Source organism: Cavia porcellus, unplaced genomic scaffold (assembly GCF_034190915.1).
Source record: "Cavia porcellus strain 051 isolate PalLab524CR breed Dunkin Hartley unplaced genomic scaffold, mCavPor4.1 scaffold_2, whole genome shotgun sequence".
Taxonomy (NCBI): Eukaryota; Metazoa; Chordata; class Mammalia; order Rodentia; family Caviidae; genus Cavia; species Cavia porcellus.
The window spans coordinates 10,596,044-10,619,741 of record NW_026947485.1 but is presented as its reverse complement, the minus strand read 5'-3'; the positions used below and the strand labels follow the sequence as shown (position 1 = coordinate 10,619,741).

The 23,698-nt window shown below is 48.3% G+C and overlaps 1 protein-coding gene across 11 annotated transcripts in view; it reads left to right on the top strand.

The window, feature by feature from the left end:
- The window catches only part of Atxn7l1 (ataxin 7 like 1), a 222,050-nt gene that overhangs the window by 125,251 nt on the left and 73,101 nt on the right, over positions 1 to 23,698 (top strand). The window contains exon 1 of one of the 11 annotated variants that reach the window (XM_013152454.3): positions 9,694 to 10,240. The exons of 9 other annotated variants lie outside the window; for them this stretch is intronic. In XM_013152454.3, coding sequence (XP_013007908.2) covers positions 10,102 to 10,240 — 139 coding nt within the window. In that variant the 5' untranslated portion in view covers positions 9,694 to 10,101. Of the gene's footprint in view, positions 1 to 9,693; positions 10,241 to 14,773; positions 15,627 to 23,698 lie in introns of those variants that run through there. One more of the 11 variants, XM_063238106.1, reaches the window with a different exon arrangement.

Genomic DNA, 23,698 nt, shown 5'->3' with positions numbered 1-23,698 from the left:
CCTCTCTCACCCAGTGCAAGATGCCAGGGCAGTGGTCCCTGTACCTATTGCCATGGCCTCCTTGACCAAAGTATGCCATCTTTTTAAAAAACACAAGGGATTACACCTTGGAGGGATTACACCTCAGGAGGCTGAGGCAGGAGGATTATTACAAGTTTGAAACCAGTCTGGGCTATAAAGTGAGCCCAAGGCCAGCCTTAACAGCATAGCAAGACCCTTTCTCAAAAAGACAAAAAGATAAAGAGAGAGGCCTGGCTTGCTGGAGGTGTTTACATGTCAGCACCGGGAAACCACTTTCATTTACTGTCAAACTCAATCTCCTAAGAAACTCCAAAGCCAGCCAAGTCAAGGTTTTTTGTTTTTTGGATTTTGTCTTTTAATATAAAAGGTGATTCTGCAGGCTACTAAAGGTTCAGAAGAACCCAGAACCCACAATAGCACAGGATTCTCAACCGGAGGGCGGAGGAGGGGGCTTGGCTCAAATGTTAACCTAGGATTATTGATGGTCCACTTCATCTCAGAGGATTATTACCTTGACAGGAATTGGGCTGCTCTCCTGATTTTTGTCCAACTGCGGGATTTTTAAGAGCTGGCAGGTTGGCCTCACCACCAAGCAGCTGCCTCAGGCTCTGGGAAGCGGGCGAAGGCTAAAGCTTGAGTCTGAGCTTTGTTTTGTTTGTTTGAGGCTTTGTTGTTTTTGTTTTTAGCCTTCACTGGCAGGAGATCTCGTGCCTGTGTGTAGGACCTCACAGCTGAGAAGCGTGTTTATTTGTGGGTTGCTGGCTTTTCCTGGTGAGACCATGAGACCCGCTGGCCAGAGGTCCCAAACTCACAGGTGAGGAAACAGATATGCAGAATTTAGTGGGCTTTTGTTTTGTTTTGTTTTGTTTTTGTTTTACAACTAACTTCCTGAGTTCCCTCTCATTAGAATGGTTAACAGTATAGAAAGCAAGACAGGGTGAGATCTGAATACTGACTTAAACACGCAGTGTGGGGATGGCTTTGGCCTGGGCTCAGAAGATTGGAAGGATGGACAGACAGACAGACGGATGGGGCTCTGAAGGTCTCACCTTTGTGTCCCTCGTGCCCACCATAAAGCTTGACAGGCAGGATTCAGCAATAAATACTGTTGAGTGAATAATCTGCTTATATTTGCATATACTATTAAACCAGGATACACAAAAATTTGTGAAGAAAGAGATTTTTTGAATGTTTGTTTTCTTTTTCAAGAGATGAGGTCTCGGCTGGGGATTTAGCTCAGCGGCATAAGCACCTGCCTCCAAGCAGGCAGTCGTGAGTTCGATCCCTGGTACCGATAAAAAGGAAAAAGTCAAAAAAAAAAAAAAAAAGAGAGAGATGAGGTCTCACTCTGTTCCCCAGGTGGGCCCCAGACTCCTGGGCTCAAGAGATCCTCCTGCCTCAGCCTCTCAGGTAGCTGGCACTATAGGTACATGCTACCACACCTGGCCCTGAGCTTTGAAGAATAGAAGTGGCTGACAAATGGTGTGGGCGTAATTATTATTTATCAGCACACATCACTCATCCTTTTGCAATGGGAGAATCACTCGTTCATTCATTCATCAAGCTATTATTGATGCCTATTATGTACTAGATTCTGTTCTAGGTATTAGTGATACCACAGGGGAGAAAGGTAAAGTCCCTGTGCTCATGAAAGTCATGTTTTGTTTGGGTGTGGTGGCGCATGCCTGTCATCGCAGCCCTCACAAGGCTGAGGCAGGAGGATCGTTGCAAGTTTGAGACCTGCCTGGGCTACAAGATGAGCTTGAGGCCAGGCTGAGCTGCATAGTGAGACCGTGTCTCAAAAACACAAAAAGAAAAACATATTTAGGATAACAGGCAATAAGCAACTAAATAGACAGTACAGTAGTACTGAGAAAGAAAAATGAAGCCAGCAAAGGGAAAGAAAGCGAATGTCATGGTGGTGAATCTGCGGCACGCCAGCTGTGGGCTGCTTGTGTCATTGAAAGCGCTGAGTGGTTCGCCATCACTGGTATAGTGGGGTTGCTGTTTTCGCCACAGAGGTTTCTCTGATACAGTGACAGCTGAGCAAGACCCAAAAGAAGTGTTGTGGACAAGATAAGAAGAGCATTATGGGCAGGAAGCAGCAGGTGCAGGAGCTGTGAGGCTGCAGTGCGGCCGTAGCTTGAGGAGCTCCTGAGCCTGTGGGTGATGAGCAAAGCAGACCTCATAGGAGACTCGAGGGTTGGGGATGTCCCCAGGCTGCCCCCACTGCCTAGACCAGCCGCCTGCGGGAGCGAGGGTTGCACACAGGACTGATAGACAGTATTGCTTGGTGATGACCTGCGTATGCCCCTCAGGGCAGCTGCGGACCCGGCTGGCCAGCCTCTCGGCGCCCACTGCTGGGGCTGCATCAGAAAACAAGTTCGTTTTGGCAGGGACCGCAGAGGGGTGTTCTCCAGGAACTCCCGAGGGAAGAAAATCCATACTCTAGCTGCTGAGTAAATTTTGAAATCTATACTTAGCTTTGGCCCCTTTTTTTGTGACGAAGTAAAAAATAATCTATAAGTGACAGGGATACTTTTGTTAAAAATAGACTTTATGTTTTAGGACAATTTTAGTTACCAAAAAAAAAGTAGCACAGCATACTCCTATATATACCCTCTGCTCAGTTCCCTACGTGTTATTAACATGTTGCATTAGTATGGTGCATCTGTTGCAATTATGGAGCCAGTATCCACACGATACTAACTATAAAGTCCCTGGCTGATGCAGGATTTCCTTGGTGTTACAGCCCTTTTTCTCTTCCAGGATCGGGAGGATACCCCCTCAGTTAGTCACCGAGTCCCCTTACACGGCTCAGCCTGCTTCTCTGGCTTTCCTTCTTTGTAACCTTGACAGTGTTGGGAGCCCTGGCCAGCTCTGCTATGACACATGGCTCTGTTGACATCTTCCCAGGTGTTTCCCATGATCAGACAAAGGTTGTAGGTTTTGGGGTGAAGCAGAATTTTCCTCTTTTATGTCAAAGGTGACATGAGCGTTCGAGGTGATCTTTGTCGCTGTCTGCAGGATCAGTCTACCTTCTCTGAGCTCCCCCTTCCCCACTCTTCCCACACCTTGCTCTTTGGAAGGAAGTCACAGTGCACAGCCCACACTTAGGAAGTGGGAATTGATAGCCCCTCCCCTGCCACTTGGGAAATGTCTGCATAGATTATTTGGAATTTTTCTCCAAGAAAAGCTGTTGTCTTCTTTCCCATTTATGTTCTTACTCCATCATTTATTTATATCAACGTGGACTCTTCAGTTTCTTCTTGGGGTTATAATGCAATACTACTTTATTTTGTTTCTCAAGTTTTTCCAGTTTTGGCCATTGGAAACTCACACGATTGGCCCCTGTGTCCCTGACCATATACCTATCGTATAGGTTTTATTACTTACTATTATCACACTGTTATTTTACTTCCTTACTTTCTGACCCTGCAAGATGTTCCAGGCTCATCTTGTATATCTCCTGCCCCAGGCAAGAACCAATCATTTCTACAAAGTATCTTGGTTCCTTTCTTGAAGAATAATCTAAAAAAAAAAAAAAACCAAGATCTGGGCACTAGGGCACTTTCTACTACTTTGGTATTGTTGCTTCTAGTGCCTTTCAGCTGACATAAAGCAAGAATATGAGTCTGTGAACACTCTCTCATGTGTCTGTGTTATAAATAAGCGTCACGTGCCTAGGAAGATTTCTGGATGTGACCATCGGTATCTGTATTGGACAGGAATTCATACTGATGTCTCCAGCTCAAATCCACTCCCCCATGGACCGTCCTAGCCCCTTCCCTTGCCTGTCTATAAATTTCCCTTGCAACACTAAGAAACCTGGCTCCCACCTCATGCTGTCCTTTTTCTTCATTGCTTGGTTCTGATGTGCACCTATAGTAATGTCAGAGCTGTAACCGTGAGGAGCAGTCTTACCAGGGAGAGTGCAGTGCTTGTGTGCAGTTCGTTTTGCCTTTATTCTCACAGACTTCCCATTTCCAGAGTTACTTAACTCAGCACTTTTCCTGCACCCTCTTGAGTGAGGTGCTTTCCTACATCTGCGATACGTTTAGATTCTCATGTCACAGTCTCTGTATGCCCGCCTGAGATCTAAGAGAACACTTTAATTTTACATTTTATCCCCAGCCAGATAATAAATTCAGAAAGAACAGCTACTGTGAAAAACAAAACAGTATAATCATACTTTTTGTCATTTTCTTGGGTTTTTAAAAATAACTCTTACATCACACAAGTAATTCATTAATTCAAGTTAAAGTCCCCTTCAGTGCTCCTCCAACCTAAGTTCCTGCCCCAAATATAAATAGTGTTAGTCTAGGATGTGTCTGTACAAACATTTTCATTCACATCCACATATATGTACCCACAGGAAAAGTAAGCCTGGTGTTGCCGTGTATTTTAACGTAAACAGCACTGTAATAACTTCCACAACTGTTCTGCTCTTAGGACGTTCAACTGGGATGTCTTCCAAGTGTGTGTGTGACCATCCGCCCGGTCAGTGGTAGTGGTAGTCCATGAATCTGGTAGATTGGTGTTCAGGGAACACTCTTGTATGTAGTGTTCTGCCAAGAACTGCTGGGACTTGGAGATGTGTGTTTTAACAGCTACTGTCAAATTGCCCATCGGTGTACTCAAGCTGGGGGAGAGAAAACTTCATTCTGTATGTATGTGGCTGCTTGGGACAGAGAATCAGACTGCTAGTTTTTAATTTGTCTTAATGTGTCTCTCTCTCTAGAGAATAGTAACTAGACGGGTAAGAGGCGTTCTCTGTTATTTAAAAGAACCTCATGCTGTGATGATTCCAAGTACTTCTGAGATGTTAATAGTTAAATTGTTAGAAGTGGAGCTGTGTGAGACTGGGCTACCCACCTCCCAGAGATGACTCAGAGATGCCATCACCGTGGTCGTGGTCGGGATTGCGGGAGCTTCTCATGTGTGATTGGGACCCAAGCACAGGTGAAATCACTGTTAATCTGCCCCACACTGCCAAAGCCTAGGAAGCTCATGACTGTTCATTCATTCAGCAGTCATGATTGATCATCCCCTAAGGGCTGGGCAGTGGAAAGCCTTCATGCCGTTCAGTGATTCAGACAGGCTGGACCTTGCCAGCATATGTTTCTGAAAGTGTCACTTGCCATCTGAGGGATGCATGCTGGATGTCAGGCATGAAACCCAGTGCTGAAGAGGCAGGTGAAGGGGACAGTGGCCCTGTCCTGGTTTGCTCAGGGTCTGCCCCTGCTAGTGGTCTCTTCGGAGGGATGGGAAATAAGTTCAGCATCCTAAAATAATGCGAGGGGTGGATTAGGTCCTTGCACAGCCCACAGATGCTGCATTTCCAGATGCATGCTTCCAGCCGTCTCGGTGCCCCTGGAATGATTTCCCAGCTAACTGGGGATTGGGATGGATGTGAGAACACTGGTGACTGCTGTATAATCAGAGGTGGGAGAGAAATGTTCCCAGCATCCCTGCTCTGATTAGGACCATTCAAAGCCCAGGCCCCTTACAGAGAATGCTGCTCACCCACGGATCCTCGACTGTGGGAAGCCGTAGACCCTGCCAGCTGGGGGTGCAGTGGCCAAGGACTCAGACTCTTTTGAAGGTTTTTGAAGTAACTGGGTGTGGTGGTGCACACCTGTCATCCCAGCACTCTGGGAGGCTGAAGCAGGAAGACGGCAGCTTTGAGCCCCACCTGGGAAATTTAACAACTTGGCAAGACCCTGTTTCAAAGTAAAACGTTGTGAGAACAAGCTAGGGATGTAGCTCAGCACAAAGGCTCTGGGCTCAATCCCTTAGCTCTTGGGAGTTTGTTTTCCATGTAGTCCTGCAGTTTGTCATAACCAGCTCTGGAGTGGGGAGTACAGAGATGGAGGGGTCTGACTGCTGCCACGTAATTATGACTTTGTAGCTTTCCCCAGAACAGTGGCGATTTCTTATTTTTCACCAGTGGCCAAACAATAAACTCTTACTTCTCTTCTCAATGTGTGTTACGGGCCTTGTTTGCCCTTTATAATGAGTGGGTGAACTGTGTCCCCTAAAAAAAAAGGATGACTTTTTTAGGAGCACCCCTTACCTGTGACTGTGATCTTGGTAGAAGAGGACCGGCAGATGGAAATGATGGAGAAGGGGTACTGGGTGTGGGTGGTCCCTAGTTTGATGATTTGCACCTTCACAAGAGAACGGAGTGGAAGGGGCTGACATACATACAGGAAAGAGGCTGCATGGAGACAGAGTCACAGCCTGGAGCAGTGCAGCCAACAGCCCAGAGACAGCAGGAATCACCTGCCAGTGACAGGTGCCAGGAAAGAGGCAGGGAACAAATGCTCCCTCAAAGCTCCTCTGAGAGACCTGACCCTGCTGACTCTGATTCCAGACTTGTGGTTCCTTAGTTAGGAGACAGTAGGTTTGCTTTGAGCCACTCAATTTGTGGCACTGTTACAGCAGCCACAGGAAACTAATATTCCCTGTACTTCAGGATTCTAGAAAAAGGGAGACTTAACCCCAAACACCCTCTTTCCATCGAGAGAGATGAAGTCCTCCATCCAGCAGCGTCTTCCCGTCAACCTGGCCCCTTCAGCGAGCACTGCTTCTGTTCCCCCTCCCCGCTGTGCTCAGTCCCATCCTGGTGGATACAGCAGGTGAGACGTAGGGTCCAGGCCTCCGCCTTTAGCCCCCACAAGGGAAGAAGCCCCCCGCTTGTGCCAACCCAAACACTCAGGCTGTGCCGTAGAGCACACAGCAGTGTCCGGATCCGAGCCTGCCCTGAGTTCTGTGCGGCTTCTCCATTGCCTGGCTTTTCCCTTTAAAGGACGATTCACCATTCACTAAGTTGTCCATGGCCATCAGACTGGGATTTTAGAGCTGCAAAAACCCGAGGTATGAGTCTGTCCAACTTCTCAGCCCATTTTATTTACAATAATAACATCTGCTGTTTGTGGAATAATAACACAAGTAATATCAAGGGTACATAGACTGCGTACTGTATTCTCGGCAGATTTCACATGTGCTTGGTATGGATGAACGGATTGAATCATCACAGCAAAGCTTTGCAGTGGGGCCTCTCGTCATCCTCCATCTGTGGATGAGGAAACTGAGGCACAGTGACAGAAGGAGAGTTGGTCTGTCCCAAGACCAACGGTTAGCAAGTGGCCGAATCGGAATTTAAACCCAGGTTGTCTAAGCCTAAGCCCTCAGCCCCTCCTGCTCTGTAAGGACCCCGAGGTGAATCACACTGTGACATTCGGCCAGAGAGTGAGTTTCAAGATGAACGGATTGAATCCGTTCTGTGGTACTGGAAACTTAGCAGGAGAGTTGTGTCTTCTTAATATGGGCCTGACTTTAAATGCAAAAGCACATGGGTGTGTGCATGCTCACACGAGTGCGCACACACTGAGACACACACACACACCACTCTTCAAAGAGACAGCTCTGGCCCCTTCTAGAGAATGAGAGCTTAGCAGTAGGCGCCCAGTCCTCAGGGATGTGAGGAGCTCTTCAGAAGCCAGGTAGGTCCTGGAGGGACCGTGACAGGAGGCCAGCCACGGTGGCTCAAGCCAGGAAGCCAGCACAGGGGAAGGCAGAGCCCCGCGTGGTGTCCAGCTGGGCAGAGCCAGGAGCCAGAGGCAGCCCTGGGAATTCTTGCAGGCTTTCCTTAGGGCAGTCTTCTTCTCTGGACCAGGGTGGTCCCGGTATCTGCAGAAGGATGTTACGAAGGAGTGACACCTCGGTCAGCATCAACTGTGTGTCCTCATCTTGTTTCCACCACTCTCAGCCTTAGGACCAGGTCACATTGCCACACACTGAGACCTCCAGGAGCAGCTGTTAGGTCCTGGTGTTAGGTAAGGTGGAGCATGGTGTGGGGACAGGGTAGTGGCCCCAGCTGCCTGCAACAGAGCAATGTGAGGGCTCGGAGCAGCATTGTTAGTGATGACGGCTTCAAGCCAGTGGAGATCCTTCAAGCCGCCCAGTGACCCAGAAGTCACTCCTGCAGCTCAGCCTGTCCCTTGCCATCCCTTACACACCTTGAGTGGGGCCTTTGGCTCCCCCTCGTAGGACCTGCAGGCCGTAGTGACCATCAACAGAGTCTCAGAGGTTTGGGGTGATTGTCACCCAGTGATGTCTCCTCTCTTCCCATCCTCTGCCAGCTCCCCAGCCGTGAGTCGCTGAGGGGCAGGGCCCCAGATACCTGTGAACACAGGCTGAGATCACCTGTCACCATGGTGGGAGGAGTCATGGTAATGGTTGCTGCCCACACTGCTGGGCTCAGGGAGGCGTGCTGGAACGTCGCTGGTTTTTCTGTGGGTTCAGAGGAAGGTCAGGCATGCACATGCATCGGGCTGAGGTCTGTGCAGAAAGGTCATGTGAAAGAAGTCAAAATGTGGCCTGGCCTGGGTCGAGGGAGGCAGGGCTGGGGGAAGGAAGGGGTCCTCAGGTCTTCCCAAGGTTTGCTCGGACTCTGCCAGGCAGGTAGAGTGCCCTGGAATTTTCCAGCTGGTGCCTGCAAGAGGTCAAGAGAAGGTGCCAGATAGCTAAATCATATAAGAACGGGTCACACTGTGTAGGTGTCTGTTCTGCAAGGTTAATGCATTAACTGTCTGCACTGAGAAAAAGCCCCAGGTGTAAGGGCTATCCCAAGATCATGATTTCAGGCTAGTTGGTCTTCAGACTGTGGAAAAACAAGGCAGCCAGGCACAGTGGTGCACACTTGTAAACCTCTACTCCAGAGGCTGAGATGGGAGGATCACAAGCTCCGGGCCAACCTGCGCAACTTAGGGAAAACCTTGTCTCAAAAGCAAACATGAAAATACTAGGGTTGTAGCTCAGCGGGAAAGCACTTGCCTGGCATACACACACACTGGGTACAATCCCAGTGCTCCCCCGACCCCCAAATACACAGAGAATCCAGAGTGTGAGCTGCTGCTGAGCAGAGGACCATGCTCCAGGCCCTGGCAATACAGTCTTTCAGCACGCCCATAGCTGGGCCTTTCATAGAAGGTTTCTCTCAGCCCTGCCGTTCCTAAAAAGCGGAGATCTGCTCTGAGAAGAACACTTGCACACTTTGTTACTGATTTTGTGTTTTTTAAGTGCTGGGGTTTTTGGTCTGGCTTCTGACTCAAGCTACCAAATCTTGACTCTCGCCTTCACCGTGGGCTCCAGGTCACCCCTATTTAAATAGGGATGAGATTTACCCAAAATGTACTACTTCCTACCCTAGCTCCCCGACAGACCAAGACCCCAGACTTTTCCATCTCACTTGCCCCTACCTTAGTGCAGGGGGCAGCCTGGGGGATCCCCTAGGGACAGAGGGCACTGCAGCCATCACCCGAATCCCGACCCAGGAGACCAAGAAGCCAGGTTATGCATGGGTTTGAGAAGCCAGAACAACCCGAAGCCCTAGGCAGGAAGTCTGCACATGGAACCCCCTTGGCTACACAGCCTTCTATTGGTAGACTGTCTGGGACAGCGACTTTATCATGAAGAGGACATCATGAGCGCCCCCCACCCCTCAGAGGGGAGCAGTGTGCACCCCAGAGAAAAATCAAGGCACCATTTTTGGAAGAGTGGATGCGGAGCAGGCCAGACCCTCAGATTCTCTTCAGTCACCCACCCCTTGCCTCTGTCCTTTGCCTCCCCCGGCTCCTGGGACCGGAGGACAGGAAGTTTCTGTGTTAGAACCTGCAGACCCAGTGGCCACTGTAAACCGTGGGTCTCCAGGCTCGCTCGTCTCAGAATGGGGACGCAGCGTGGACTCGCAGCAGGCAGTGTGACACCTGGCTTGGCTCAGCGCCTGTCTGTGACGTCTTCCGTGCCTGGAGCAGGGCTGATCTCCCGCAAGACGTGTCCCGTGCCGCAGCCTTGCCTCGGCCCTGCTTTGTTCTGGACTTCCTGTTCTATTTTTGAACAATTGCAGCCTGATTCCAGGCGGCCACAGAGCCCGTGGGAAGGGCAGGCATCCGACCCGATGCGGAACAGGGTGGCCCTGCATGGACGGTGGCCGCCTGTCTCCTCCCTCGGGCCTCGCCCTCCGCCCTCCCAACCTGGCTGACCGCATTTCTGCTCCTGCTGTCAGCTGCAGAAATGCAGACTGGGTGTGAAGAGGCGTTTCCGTGCCCAGAGATCCAGTTTACACTTAAGGGTCTATGCCACCCGCTCCGGGCAGCCCTCAGGCGTCCACGCCAAAAGGCAGATTTGGATTCGGCTCTGCATCTTTGGAAAAGTGAGTAGAGCAAACACAGGCCAGTCCTGGCTTCCTTAAATCTCCCTTCAGTCGCCCTGGAGGGGGAGGTGGATCCCGGTTTTCTGGTTTGTTGTGATCACTCAGCTCCTTCCAAATTGTAGCCAAGAACTCAGAGTTCAGACCTCCGTCTTCCAGGCTCCGAGCCAGATAATCCCCTCTGCAAAATGCCCTGCCCTCCAGTGGCTGCAGGGGCAGGACGGTGCCCTTGAGCATCTCAGCCCCCAGGTGTGTGTCTTGGCTGATTAACCTTAGGAGCAGTGCCCTCTAGCACAGGGACAAGACTCCACCTACATTTCTGTCTGTCCCTCTGTTTAAATCTGGTACTTTGTTATTTTACACTCATTTTAAAAGGAGGAGGATGCTTAAAATGAAAATTCTAGGTTTAGATGTGGTGGCAAAAGAATTTTTTTAATGATTTAACCTGCCTCATTCCCCACGCCTTCTCCCCCACCCAACGAACTGTTTAACACTCTGTGATATTAGCACGTTACAGCAGCAAGTCTTGTTAAGAAAATTTTGGTTTTTAGCTTCGGATTTTAAAATAGTAATATTTGTACTACTCCACAGAATTCCTACAGATCGGTGAGGAAAAAAAGTACACTAATTACAAGACAGGTATGAATAGGTAATTCACAAGAAATGTAGTTCAAGTGGCCAATTAACCGAAACATGTTCAGCCTCATTGGGAATCAAAAACAAGAATTAAAACAAGCAGAGTGGTTTTCACCTAGCAAAATGGCAAACATTTACAAATCAATATGAATTACCAGTGTTAGTGAGGAGAAGGAAACAGATTTGCAACCATACAGGTACGGATGTAGACTAGGATTCTGTCTCTGTGGGGCGTTTGACTGCCCAGATGCAGGGCTGGAGCCAGAAGTTCTACTTGGAGGAATTTATGTAAGAAAAATGCCTAGAAATGTATACAAAAGTATCTTTAAAGAATATTCACTCCAGAATTACCCATAACAGCAAAAAATTGCAACCAATCCCACCACCAAATGATACAGCCTATTAGTACAAAGTAGCTTCTAAAATAATGTATTTTTTAAAGTGTTATAATAAAGAATGGTCATGGTGTAAAAAATGGGGAGGAAAATAGTGTGTTGTTTCGTTCTGTTTTGCTTTAAGACAGGGTCTCACTGTGTAGCACAGGCTGGCATCGAACTCATAGGGATCCTCCTGCCTCAGCAAACAGCATTTAAAGCAGAGTGTTTATGATGATCACATTTTTTAAAAATTATACATATAAATGCATGTTTTTCAACAGAAGTGATGTAAAGATGGTGGGTGATTTTTATTTTCTTCCTCAGACACTTATTGCCTTTATAATTAGAAGGGTTTTTTTTTAATTTTAAAAGACAAATAATTCAATTAACAGTGCCAAAGATAAGAGTGATAAGAACCCACTCTGGTTTGATTTTGCTTTGCTTTGTGTTGTTTCCTGGACCAGAATCTAAAAGGATCGGAAAACACATCTATTTTTTTTAGAGGTCTCCGAACGCTGACAGGAATAATGAAAAATGAGTCTGCTCGGGTTTTCATTTAGCCACCTACACCCTTTTATTGAAGTTTCTCCTTACAGATATAAAGAGTAAGTTCTGACATGTCCCAGTGGAATTTTAATTTATATAATGAAGCTAGCATTACATTTTTCCCCTGTTAAAGATTCCTTTAAATTCTCCCTGCACTCCCACCGCCTCCTGAGTGAAGCCTGCTCAGTGGTGGCTCAGGACTCAGGTTAGCTCAGGTGACCCCGGGGATGACAGCAGTGACCTATCTGGCAGCTTTCTCGCTGTCTCCCTCCTTCCTCTTTGCACACACTCTAGAGTGGTGCCTGGGGGTCTTTGCCTCTGCCTTGAGGCTGCCACTGTCAGACTCGAGTCCCCTGGCCACAGCCAGCAACGAGACCTGCTTCCTGTGCAGTGTCTACACGGCCGGAAATAGATCCGTTTGGTTCTGAGAGACGGCAGCGGTGCTGCAGAACTTGGTCTCTTCTTGTGGCCAGCTCCTCCCCACCATTGCTCCTTTGCCGCCTCTGGGCATGGTGAGGGTGCTCATTTTTGAAGGCGTGCCACCGCGTGCCACCTGAACGGCTTTGGCAGGTGTCCCTGGGTAGTAGAGATAAGGACAGTGCTGGTGTCTCAGGGAATTTCTTCCGTTAATGAGGGAGCACCTGCCCCTTCCAGATTGGAGTCAGGACTCGGGTTCACTCCCCAAGGAGATGTGCAGTGATGTCTTTAGGCATTGGTTGGACAGTTTACCACTTCGGTTATCCAAGAATGTGGCTTCCTTATCCTTTTTGATGACTCCTGTCTTGGTTTGTCAACCAAAGGACTTCAGGAGTCACACGATGATAAAGTATGATAAGAAAGGATGTGGATTTTAGGGAACAGAATCTCAGCAGAATGTGATGGCGGCCCTTATAGAGTGTTTCCTGAACTCACTCGACGGACTGTAGGAGGATGTTGTACTCCCATTCTCCAGATGAGGAAGATGAGGCTAGAAGAAATTAATTCCTCTGCCTGAGTTTCCCAGCTTGTACCCACTGCTGGGCCTGGGTTTTGAACCTACTTTAACCAGGCTGCCTCCCAAGGCATTGGGCTAAGCGCTGCGCTCTATACTTGAGGTTACTACTATTGGTCTGTCCGGGGATGTAAGGTTTCCATCAGGGTCTCCTCTGTTCAGTGTATCAGCCTGTAGCGGAATTGCTCAGACAGCTTGTAAAGCACAGGATCCTGGCTGGGTGCTTGGGATTCTGAGTCAACAGGTCTCTGGCCTGCAGGGTGATTTGCTGCTGGCTTGTACTGAGGTGGCCTCAGACCTGGGCTCCACCGTTGTACTGTATATCTGAATTGAAATTCTGACCCAGCCAATTAGTGGGTGGCCTGGGAAGTCACTTACCTCCCTGGACTTGCTTACTCATCTTGAAAATACGGATTTACAGAGCAGCTACGACCAGAGTTGTGGGATTAGATGAGCTAAGCCCTATGAAGTACTTCAGTTGATAGCGCCTAATCAGGGTTTGCTTTAATTGGCAAACCTTGGAACCAGTGATGCTTGAGGTGGAAGAAAATGCTGTGGCCTTGGAGCTAGAAGGTTTGCATCCTGTCTGAGCTGCTTCCTAAATCCTAGGTTCCCTGAGGGAAAGGCACAGTGGTCAGAGCCCTCAGGTACCTCTGAGCAGAGAGCTGATGGACCTCTGGGTGGTGTCCTGCTATAGGGGACCAGGAATTGCTAGGGTACTAGGGCCCTGGTGGGTTTCTTGAGCCTGTGTGGGTGGCATCCAGTGCCCACTTCTCTGTGGCTGAGTGGCTCCTGTAGCAAGCCCCTGTGCCAGCTGATCCATGGGGTCCCAGCCTTGCCCCCAGCACCAGGCGCCCTGTCACTTGGCTCTGAGTCACTTTTATTGCCACTGTGCCTGCACTGGTTTAAAACCCTCAGGCCCAGCTTCCTTTCCATTGCGGCTTTTTGTTTAATTTTCCTCTAGTAAAGCCACATGAATCCACATTGTTAGAAAGACAAGCACTGGCAGTCATAGGCAGGGACCTCGGAGCGGCGTTGGCCACGTCACCATTTGATTCCTGCTGCACTCCGGGCTCCACCGCGGGTCAGACTTGCACGTGGTGCTGTCATTTACCTCAGAACCAGTGACAATGCCTCCTTCTGTGACAGCGTAGCAGGACAAAAGCTAGTCCTCAGGGGGGCAGTATGCACTCCATCAGGCCCATCCCTGCTGGTTTAAGATGTGAGTTTTGTTGCTCTTCACAAATCAGGGAGATGACGGCCCTGGGAAAGAAAGTTTGTCACTCACAGAGGAATAGGAGGGACCCACCGTGCATGCAAGGACACCTGGAGAAGCAGCAGACCCAGGTGGGAGGTAGGGGGAGGGAGGAGAAAATAGAAGCAAAGCCTTTGTCGGGCTGAGCAGAGCTGACAAGACAGAGTGGGCAGGTTTAGGTGGTGCTGGGGTGCAGGTGCTGGGGTGCAGGGCTGCCCTGGATGTCTGAATCCTGGGGTTACTCGCACACAGGACAGCAACCCAGAGCCATGGATTCAGGACCCATAAAGGATGTGGCCTTCGGAGAGTGGCTGTCTCTGTCTCCAGGAGAGACCCACTTGCAGCCAAGTCCTTTACCGTCCCCCAGAATTTGCCAGTTCTCGGGGAGGGAGACCCTAAGGCCTTCCCGGGTCAAAGCATTAGAAACAGAAAAGCAAACGTGACTAAGATATGCTGAGCCACCAAATCCAAAGCTACCTTTCCAGGAGACCCTCAGGTAACTAGTGGGCCACTCAGCTTGAGAGGCACTGCCCCAGGGCACTGCTGGCTGCTTTGAGTTGGAGCTGCTCAAAGCAACAAGTGTCCTCAGCCGTGCTGGGTACAGACAGGGACAGAGACAATGACTGTGGACTGAACTAGGTACGCAGAACAGGGCTGAACCCAGAAACGGAGAGCAAAGGGCAGGGCGTCCCCAGAACGAGAGGAGCCCCTTCCATCCTATGGGCATCCCTAATAATAATGCTCTTTGGATTGCTATGAATGACGGGTGCGGCGATGCTTGCTCTGCAAATGAACGACGTGTTCTCTGTGAGCGCTTAGTTAGAAGCGGGGAATTTGCCAGCTTATCGGAGAGTCAAGGTGAAAGCCAATATTGTCGTCTCCTTTCACAGTGGGAAAATTAGTCAATGCTCTCATAAAATAAATCACAAATTTAAAAAAAAGACAAAACCCTGGTTGCCTGCACATCCAAATGAGTAGTACACCTTTCTTTCTCTCCTTCTTTTTCTTTTCTTTCTCTGTGGTACTGGAGGTTGAATTCCGGAGCATCACACAGAGCTCCATTCCCCAGCACTTTTTTATTCTTTATTTTGAAACCACTAAGTGGCCCGTGCTGGCTTGAGGTTTTGTGATCCTCTTGCTTCGGCCTCCCAGGGTGCTGGGATTACAGGCATGTGCCGCCGATCCATCTTCCAGTTTGTTTTAATGGGGCAGCGGAAAGATGATCTCAGGTGTCCAGGATGACACGTTTGTCATCACGAACAGAGGCTCCTCTGCATGGGTCCCTGCTGACCCACTCTCTGCCCAGAAGAGGCGTCACTTGTACTGAGAAAGAGCAGAGGGCAGGAGCAAGAGTCCCCTGCTTGGAAAGAAAGGGACCTTTGAAACCATTGCATCAAATTCCTCGATTTACAGGCACCCTTCTGAAGCCCCAAGAGGCAGCACGTTGCCTGAGGCTCTGTGCAGCTGGTGCAGGCAGGGACAGGAGAGGATCTTGTCGCCTGACTTCTCTTGAGCACAGGACCTCCTCCCCTTGGATCAAGCAGAGCATCCGCACCCTGCCTGGCAGTGATGACAATAGCAGCTGTGAGTTTTGTCTCTTTGCTTTGTTTACTTGTACTCAGCCTTGTTGTTTAAGGTTACTTGAAAAGTTGCAAACAGCGCAGCAAGATAAAATAAGTTTAAAATAAGTGGAAAAGAGACACAGGGGTAAGTGGTACCCCTGCTGGGGCTGGTGAGCTTCTGGTCCCTGAATCAGAGGGATCTGGTGCTCGTGTCCCCTCTGCTCAGGACTTCAGCCAATTTTTGTCCATGGCTAGTTTCAGAGCCTCTGTCCTTTGGCGACACAGACGCTCTTTCAGATCACTTTGACAAACTCAGAAATGTGTGCAGGGAACAACTGCCATGGTGTTGGCACCAATAAAGGGTTCTTGTTGGGTTGTTCTGCCTGTTGCACTTTTTTGTTTTGTTCTGAGACAGGGTCTCACTATGTAGCCCAAGCTGGCCTTAAACTCTTGGCAGTCCTCCTGCCTCAGCCTCCCTCATGCTGGGATTATCACTGTGCTTTTAAGACCAAGCAAGAGAGCAGAGCTGGCCCTTACCCAGACCCACCCACCCACCCAAGCCATTAGCTGTCCAAAACCAATAGCCTTCGTGAAGGCTTCATTTGCTTTTTAATCTTTTTCTTGTTCTCATGCTAGAGTTCAAGCCCAGGGCCTACTGCATGCTAGACAGGTTCTACACTGAGCCACACCCCGGCCCTTTCCCCTTGCCTGGCCCCTTTGGTTTGTCCCTGCATCAGTGAGGAGGCTGAGGTACAGCAGGTTTCAGAACCATTGCCTGGATCCTCCACAGCCCCTACTTCTTCTGCGTCCCTTCTGTTCCATTTGACCCCGACTCCAGCTCTGCCCTGAATGCCAAGCTTCCTGAGCTCAGCCTCCTCGCTGCCCTGACTTCTCCGCTAGAGAAATGGATGCGCCCCGGCTGCTGTCAAGGCCTCTGCGCCCCATCCCCTTTGCTCCCTGGGCCTTGTCCCCTTAGCAGCCCTGAGCCGAGTGGCCTCTTCACTCCCTTTCTAGAGTCTCCTGCTACAGAATGGACCCAAGCCAACCCTTCTGGAGTCCCAGCATGTACAATGGCGCCAGCCTCTAAGGACATTTGGAAATGTGCATTCGGAGGCTGTCATAGTAACTGATTGGCTCCAAGGTGCCAGACACTGCACACTGCATGGGACAGGCAGAGTCACCCACCTGACATGCCAGTGTACTCCTGCATGGCACTGATACACGCCTGACAAACAGCAGCAAGGATGCAGGAAAAGCTCTTGTGTTTACCACCATACGGTAGCATCACAACAGCCGCTGCACAGATTTCTCGGTTTAAACCCAAGAGCTTAGTGGGAGAAAATCACTAAATTATTTTTATCTACACAATGTGGTCAGAAAGAATTACATTCTGCGAGGGCAGGCCCTGCTGGGAACAGTTTATTTCATTAGCCAGAGTCCCACAGTTGGATCAAGCTGTGGCTCTGCACAGGTCGTGTGTTGGTCTGTATCTGGGACCCCAGAACTCACCAGCTTTGATGGGCACCTAGGGCTGGTGAGATATCTGTGTACCCCCAGCACAGCCCATCCCACGGCCATCGCCCGGTCCCCCAGCTCCAGAGGGCTGCCAGCAGCTGGCCCAGTATCCTTGAGTGGGAACTGGCCGCATTTGGAAACTCTCCAGAGAGCTTGTGTTGTTTCTTTTTCCTCCCTTATAATAGGCAAAGAAGTGGAGCACTCAGAATTAAGTAGTCTATAGCCTGTCACAAAAACCAACTATGATACGCTTAGGCTTAAAAAATTATTTTTCAAGGATTTAGCTCAGCAGCGTAAGCACCTGCCTGGCAAGTACACAGTTGTGAGTTTGATCCCCGGTACTAAAAAACAACAACAACAAAAACATTTTTAGCCAGGCTAATGGCTCACGCTAGTAATCCCAGCACTTGGGAGGCTGAGGCAGGAGGATCGTTGCAAGTTGGAGACCAGCCTGGGCTACAAAGTGAGCTCAAGGCCAGCCTGAACTGCATAGCGAGACCCTATCTCAAAAAAAAAAAAAAAAAAAAAAAAAGAAAAGAAAACTGTCATGGTCAGTAAAGCTGAGTTTCTGCTAATTCTAGGCAGCTTGATGCTAGAAAGCACACTGAGCACTGGAGTCAGATCTGGTCCTGGCTTCACTCACTGAAGTTTTAAGCTGTCCAGGCCTTGGGCTCTGACCGTGGGATGATTTTTCAATCTCATTATGTTATTGTGAGGACAAAACCTTAGAATTCCAGGGATTTCCATTACTAGCTTTGTATGTATTGCTTTTTTAAGGTTCTCACTTAATCCAGGACAAGCAATAGCTTGTGGTCCATAAGACCTGGTTATCATTAACAGAATAAAGAACCAACAGCAGTTCATCAATTAGATGCTAGAAGTGATGAAATTGTCACGCATTGATTTTATCATGTGACAGACACGTGCGCACTGTCTTGAGGCTTTGGGGGCTAGAGGTTCATCATCTGGTGGAGAAGAAGCGCACTCCGGGTCCTTTCCTGAAATCTGCTCGCTTCATTCACGCAGCCGCGTATTCCTGGGGTCTGTGCTCTGGTGCTCCAGCCTAGGCAACTCTCCGGATCCTCTCCGGTGAGAACAGTTACCAGTGTAGAAGGCTGGACAGGCTTTCCACACCCCAGACGACTCTGCAAATTCAGACCACATTCTGTCACGGACACAGGCATTACCGAACAAATATGTATCAGCCAGCAGAGAGACAAAACCAACGATCCAGCCTTGTTGTGTCAGTTTATGGAGGCCCAGCCGTCTCTTCTTTGAGATGCCACAACCATGCTTTGCACAGGTCACTTGAGGCCACTGCAGGAAGATGCCAGAGTCAGGACTGTTTCCCCAGATTAGCCTGATACGTTCATAAACATTCCTGAAGCAGGGGCTGGACCCAGCACAGCCTGCAGTGCCGTCCCTCAAAGCAAACAGCCAGGCCCTGTGGGTTCCAACCCCCTGTCTGCACAAGGGTGGGGAGTCCTTCTCAGGCCCTGGGCCAGGCCACATAGCTTAACTATCTTTCATTTCACCAATAAAACCGCATTTCTGGCAATCACTGTACTCCATCGTAAGCGTCAACAATAAAATCCATTTTTTGAGTTCAGCATGTTGGTCAAAATACACATGGCAGAAAAACGTAAAGAAGTCAGTGTTAGCGAGTAGCCCTGTTTGATGAGTATCAGTCGCCCAATTTAGACTTTGTATTCCTGATAGCACAGGAGCTGATGACCCCAGGAGGGCACTTTAGCCCACTGGCCCAGAGTAGAACACAAGTTATACTCAAACACTTTGTATGACTTTTGTCTGTCTTTATTTTTCATACTTAGATTTTGTTTGTTGTTTGCTTGTCTGTTTTGGTCTTTTTGAGCCAGAGTCTCACTATGCTGTTCAGGCTGGCCTTGAGCTATCTTTTAGTTCAGGCTGATCTCAAACTCGCAAGGATCCTTCTGCCTCAGCCTCCCCAGTGCTGTGATTACAGGCGTGTGCCACCATGCCCAGCCTGTACTCTGATATTTTAATATCAACTCTTAACATTGAATTCATAGTTTCTCTTTCTAGACAGAATACAGTGGCCCAGAATCCAGAGAACAAAGCCAGGAAACTGAGTTTGGAGCCTGCCTCTAACAGTGCCCACCTGGGTGAGCTTGGCCGTGGAGCCCCCGCTGTAAATCCTGGTGTCCTCCTGTGCACTGGGCATAGCCTTGCTGGCCAGCCTGCCCTCCCTCCCTGGGTGGTTTTTTTTTTTTTTTGTTTGTTTGTTTTTTTTTTTGTCTTTTTCCTTTTTATCGGTACCAGGGATCAAACTCACGACTGCCTGCTTGCAAGGCAGGCGCTTATGCTGCTGAGGTAAATCCCCAGCCCCCCCACACACAGCCCTCCCCCCCCCCCCGGGTGGTTTTCAGTGAGATAAAATGAACTCTGTAAAGAGACAGAACAGAGGTAGGCATTATTCCTGTCCTTATTTTATGCTTGAAGGGACTCTGGCTAGTAGAAAACTACCTGCAGAATGTAAACCACACGGGCTTTGGATTTGTCGTGCTGTAAACTAGAAAGGGCTGTGATCAGCTTCTGCTTGGAGTTTGTGTGGCTCTTTAAATCACCAGAGAAACGAAACCACAAGTGAAACCAGAAGCCAGGCTTTGCCTTGAAATGCATGAGGGTAAACAATGGCCAAACACCCAGTGTACCTCTCTTCCTATAAGAACTCCTGAAAGTTTACAAAGACATAAAAATGGGCTGGGATGCAAAGAAGAGCAGAGGCCTCCACAGCAGTGCCGCTTGGCATAACACAGAATTCTGTTTCCTCGGTGTGATCATTGCTTTTGTTCTTATGATCAAAGGAGGGCCCAGTGTGTTATGCATCCTGAATATATATAGGTTGTCAGTTAAATATTAAAAAATTAAAATATGAAAAGAAATTATCAAGCAGACTCAAAAATAGATTTAAGAAGAATGTAGTGCAAAAACTATCAGGGTTTCAGAAAATTAGCTTGGTGGGGTGGTGCACGCCTATCATCTCAGCACTAAGGAGGCTGAGGCAGGAGGATTGCTGTTGATATAGGGGAATGAAACTCCCAACCTACTATGTCCACGAGTTCTTGTTCTCTAGAACCAAAGAATGAATTTTAGGAACAACGGAGGTAAAGAGCAGAATATATTTATTAAGAGAAAAAAAGCTTCTGTCTAAAGAGAGACAGAAGGGATCCCAAGTGGGTTACCCAGGACTGTCTTTTCCAGGGACTTTTATAGAGTAAAACCATGTGTTCAAGGTGGGGGAAGACTGACTCACAAAGCAGATGAGCATAAGGTGGGCGTAACTATAGTTAGCCAATAAGAGCAATGGTTTAGGTAAAATTTATTACACTGGGGACAGTGGGGAAGCTAGCCATGTAGGAAGCAGGCATTCTTACAGAGCAGGGGCTCCGCCTTAGGGATTGGTATGGGGACTCCTGACCTCAATATGATCCAGACTTAATCCCTAAGGATTGTACTTAAGGGTGTGGTTGCATTTGTTTTGCCTTCTGTTTTGAGATCTGGCCCACAGCAAGAGGTGTGTGTCCCCTCCAAGGTCATCAGACATCTGGTCCTCTGTGCCGGCTTCCTCGAGGGCCTAGCCCTGTCTGACTGCCTATAATGTATCTAACTGGCTCAGCTGCCTGTAACACTGTGAGTTCGAGCCCAACCCGGGCTACAAAGTAAGTTCAAGACCAGTCAACTGCATAATGAAACCTTATCTCAAAACAACAACAACAAAAAAAGATAAAAATAAATTCCATTTTTTAAAAGATTTCAGAAATCCAAAAAGTAAGTACTCTAGTATAAAAACTTTTTTGGATGGGTATGTATCTGTATGTTGTACTCCATATACATATTTTATACTTTCAAAAACAAAAATGGAGAAGCCAGGTGTGGTAGCACATGCCAATAATACCAGCACTCAGGAGGCAAAAGCAGGAGGAGTTTTGAAAGTTCAAAACCAGCTCGGGCCCATGAAGTAAGCCCAAGGCAGGCCTGAACTACATGGTGAGACGCTGTCTCAAAAAATAATAATAATAATAATATTGTTGTTGTTATTATTATGATAGTCATTGCCTTAAAACTCGCTTTTTTCCCCATCTAAAGTTATTGTGGACACGTTTCAGTAAATAGAGACCCACATCATCATTCAGTAGCTTCCCAGAATTCCTTTGAATGGACGTGCCAATAATGCACTTAGCCAGCTGCACGATTGTTTGTGTAGTTAGGCTGTGACACCCCTTTGGCTGTAATCTAAACTGAGCAATATAACATACCTACCACATGCATTTGCCTTACTTTTGAAAGAATCCCATGTATTAATTAATTAGTTTGCATTTTGGTGGAAGGGTTTAATGACAGTTAAAGTGTAGACTAGGAAGAGCTATAAATAACAGGCAAAGGGCAGCCCAGCTGCAGAGCCAAGACCTGCACCTTTTTAGGCCAAATGGCTTCAAGAATAGCTTCTCACACCCAGGAGTCCTGATATGGTCATTGTGGAACAGCACTGCTGCCAGGAGCCTTGTCATTTCAACCAGCCAGGGCCCAACCATCCGTTCAAAAACAGCCACTCTCGTGGAGTAGAGCAGGTGTTCTCAGGTGGTACTCCTCAGTGTCAGGATCTCTGCCCCAAATCCAGGTCCTCAGGAATCCAGCCAAGAGCCCAGGGCAGCCTGGAGCAGCTCGGCTCCACACCACAGCCAGGGGCACCTTCGGGCTCATTGAGAAATAGTCTGTGCTTGCCCAGCACTAGCAGGCTTGCCGACCTGGTTTCCAAGTGGGGACATTAGAACTGGAGGAAGAGGGGTGTCCAGGCAGGTGCTGACTGCAGGACGATTGAAGGCCAGGGAGGAAGGTGGAGCGGCTGAGGCCCGGTGTGTGCAGAGACAGCCAGCCCTCAACCCACCCTTCCCGGGCTTTGCAGACTGCAGGACCCTCCCTCCTCTCCACAGTATGTGGCAGACTGTTGAGAAGTCCTGACCAAGACGTTAAGCAAGGACAGGGAAGCCATGAGATGGGCAGGGCAGGGCAGGGAAGGGAAAGGACTAGGAGGCAGGGAGGAGGTCAGAGTGCTCTCTAGTGATAAATATAAGCGCTGTCCTTTGGGACTTTTTTCTCCTTAACTAGGTTCAGGATATATATATATATATATATATATATATATATATATATATTTTTTTTTTTTTTTTTTTTTTTTTTTTTTTTAATGTAGTGATCCAGGCTGACTTCAAACTTACAATTCTTTGTCCTCAGCCTTCTGAGTGTTAGGATTACGAGCATGCACCACCACTCCTGACTAAAATTTATTTCTTATGGTGAATCCTGAAGAAGTTCAAAGACTACAGTTATAGTCTTGAAGTCATCACAGTTTTACAGCAATGAACGCTCTTGGGGTATCACCAACACACCACAAAAAAGGATCAGTAATGTTGGAAGCACAGTTACCCTTCAGTATCCTTGGGGATTGGGTCCAGGACAGCACCCCAACCCACCCCAGGATTCCAGAATCCACAGGTACCACGTCCCTGACCCTAAATGGCACACTTGGGAGACTGAGGCTGAGGCTGAGTGCTAGAGCACTTTGCTAGCACCTGCTAGGCTGACTGTGAGCCCCAGCAAGGCAAAAACAACAGCAAATGTCACTGTATTTACGTAACCAGCCCACATTCTCCCATATTCTTTTTTTTTTTTTTTTTTTTTTTTGTCTTTTTCTTTTTTACTGGTACTCTCCCATATTCTTTAAATCATCAGTAGATTAATTATAATACCTAATGCAACGTAAGTGCTCTATAAACGTACATGTAGCTGTTTTGCTGCACTGTTTAGGGAATAATAAACAAAAAAGTCTGCGCGTGTTCAAGACAGACAGTTTCCTTACCAGATATTTTCCATCCACTGGTGGTTGAACTGATGAATGTGGAACCCTCAAAACAAAGTACAGTGCAATGAAGATCTTTTGGAAAAATTCCTGTTCCACAGTGGCTTCAACTGGGGCTGGGGGGGGCCTTGAGTCCAGGGCCTTTGCCCCATCCCTATTTTTTTGTTTGTTTGTTTTTGTTTTTGTTTAGAGCCAGGTTCTCACTAAGTTGCTAAGTTGTTCAGGCCGGGCCAAACTTATGATCCTCCTTTCTCAGCTGCATAGAGCACCAAGATCACAGGTGTGTGCCACTGCATCCAGCAACTTCAACCCTTTTTAAAAATTTGGCATTGTGAGTCTGAATGGCTCCCTATCTTCTCCCTAACTTGAACCACAAACAACTTTATAAAAACAGCTCTGAAATCAGCTAAGCGTGGTGGTACATGCCTGTAATCCCAGCACTCCAGAGGCTGAGGCAGAAGGATTGCAGCAAATTCAAGGCCAGCCTGGGCTATACAGCGAGACCCTGTCTCCCCCAGCAACTGTGAAGTTGCTGCATATTTAATATAAAAATATCCGCTTTCCAAATACACCTAGTAAGGGACACATATATCTTTGTAATTCGATTAAGAGAGACTTTATTCATTCATTCGAAAGGTATTAAAAGCACATAGCATGGTTTCTGGGTTCTGGCAGGCATT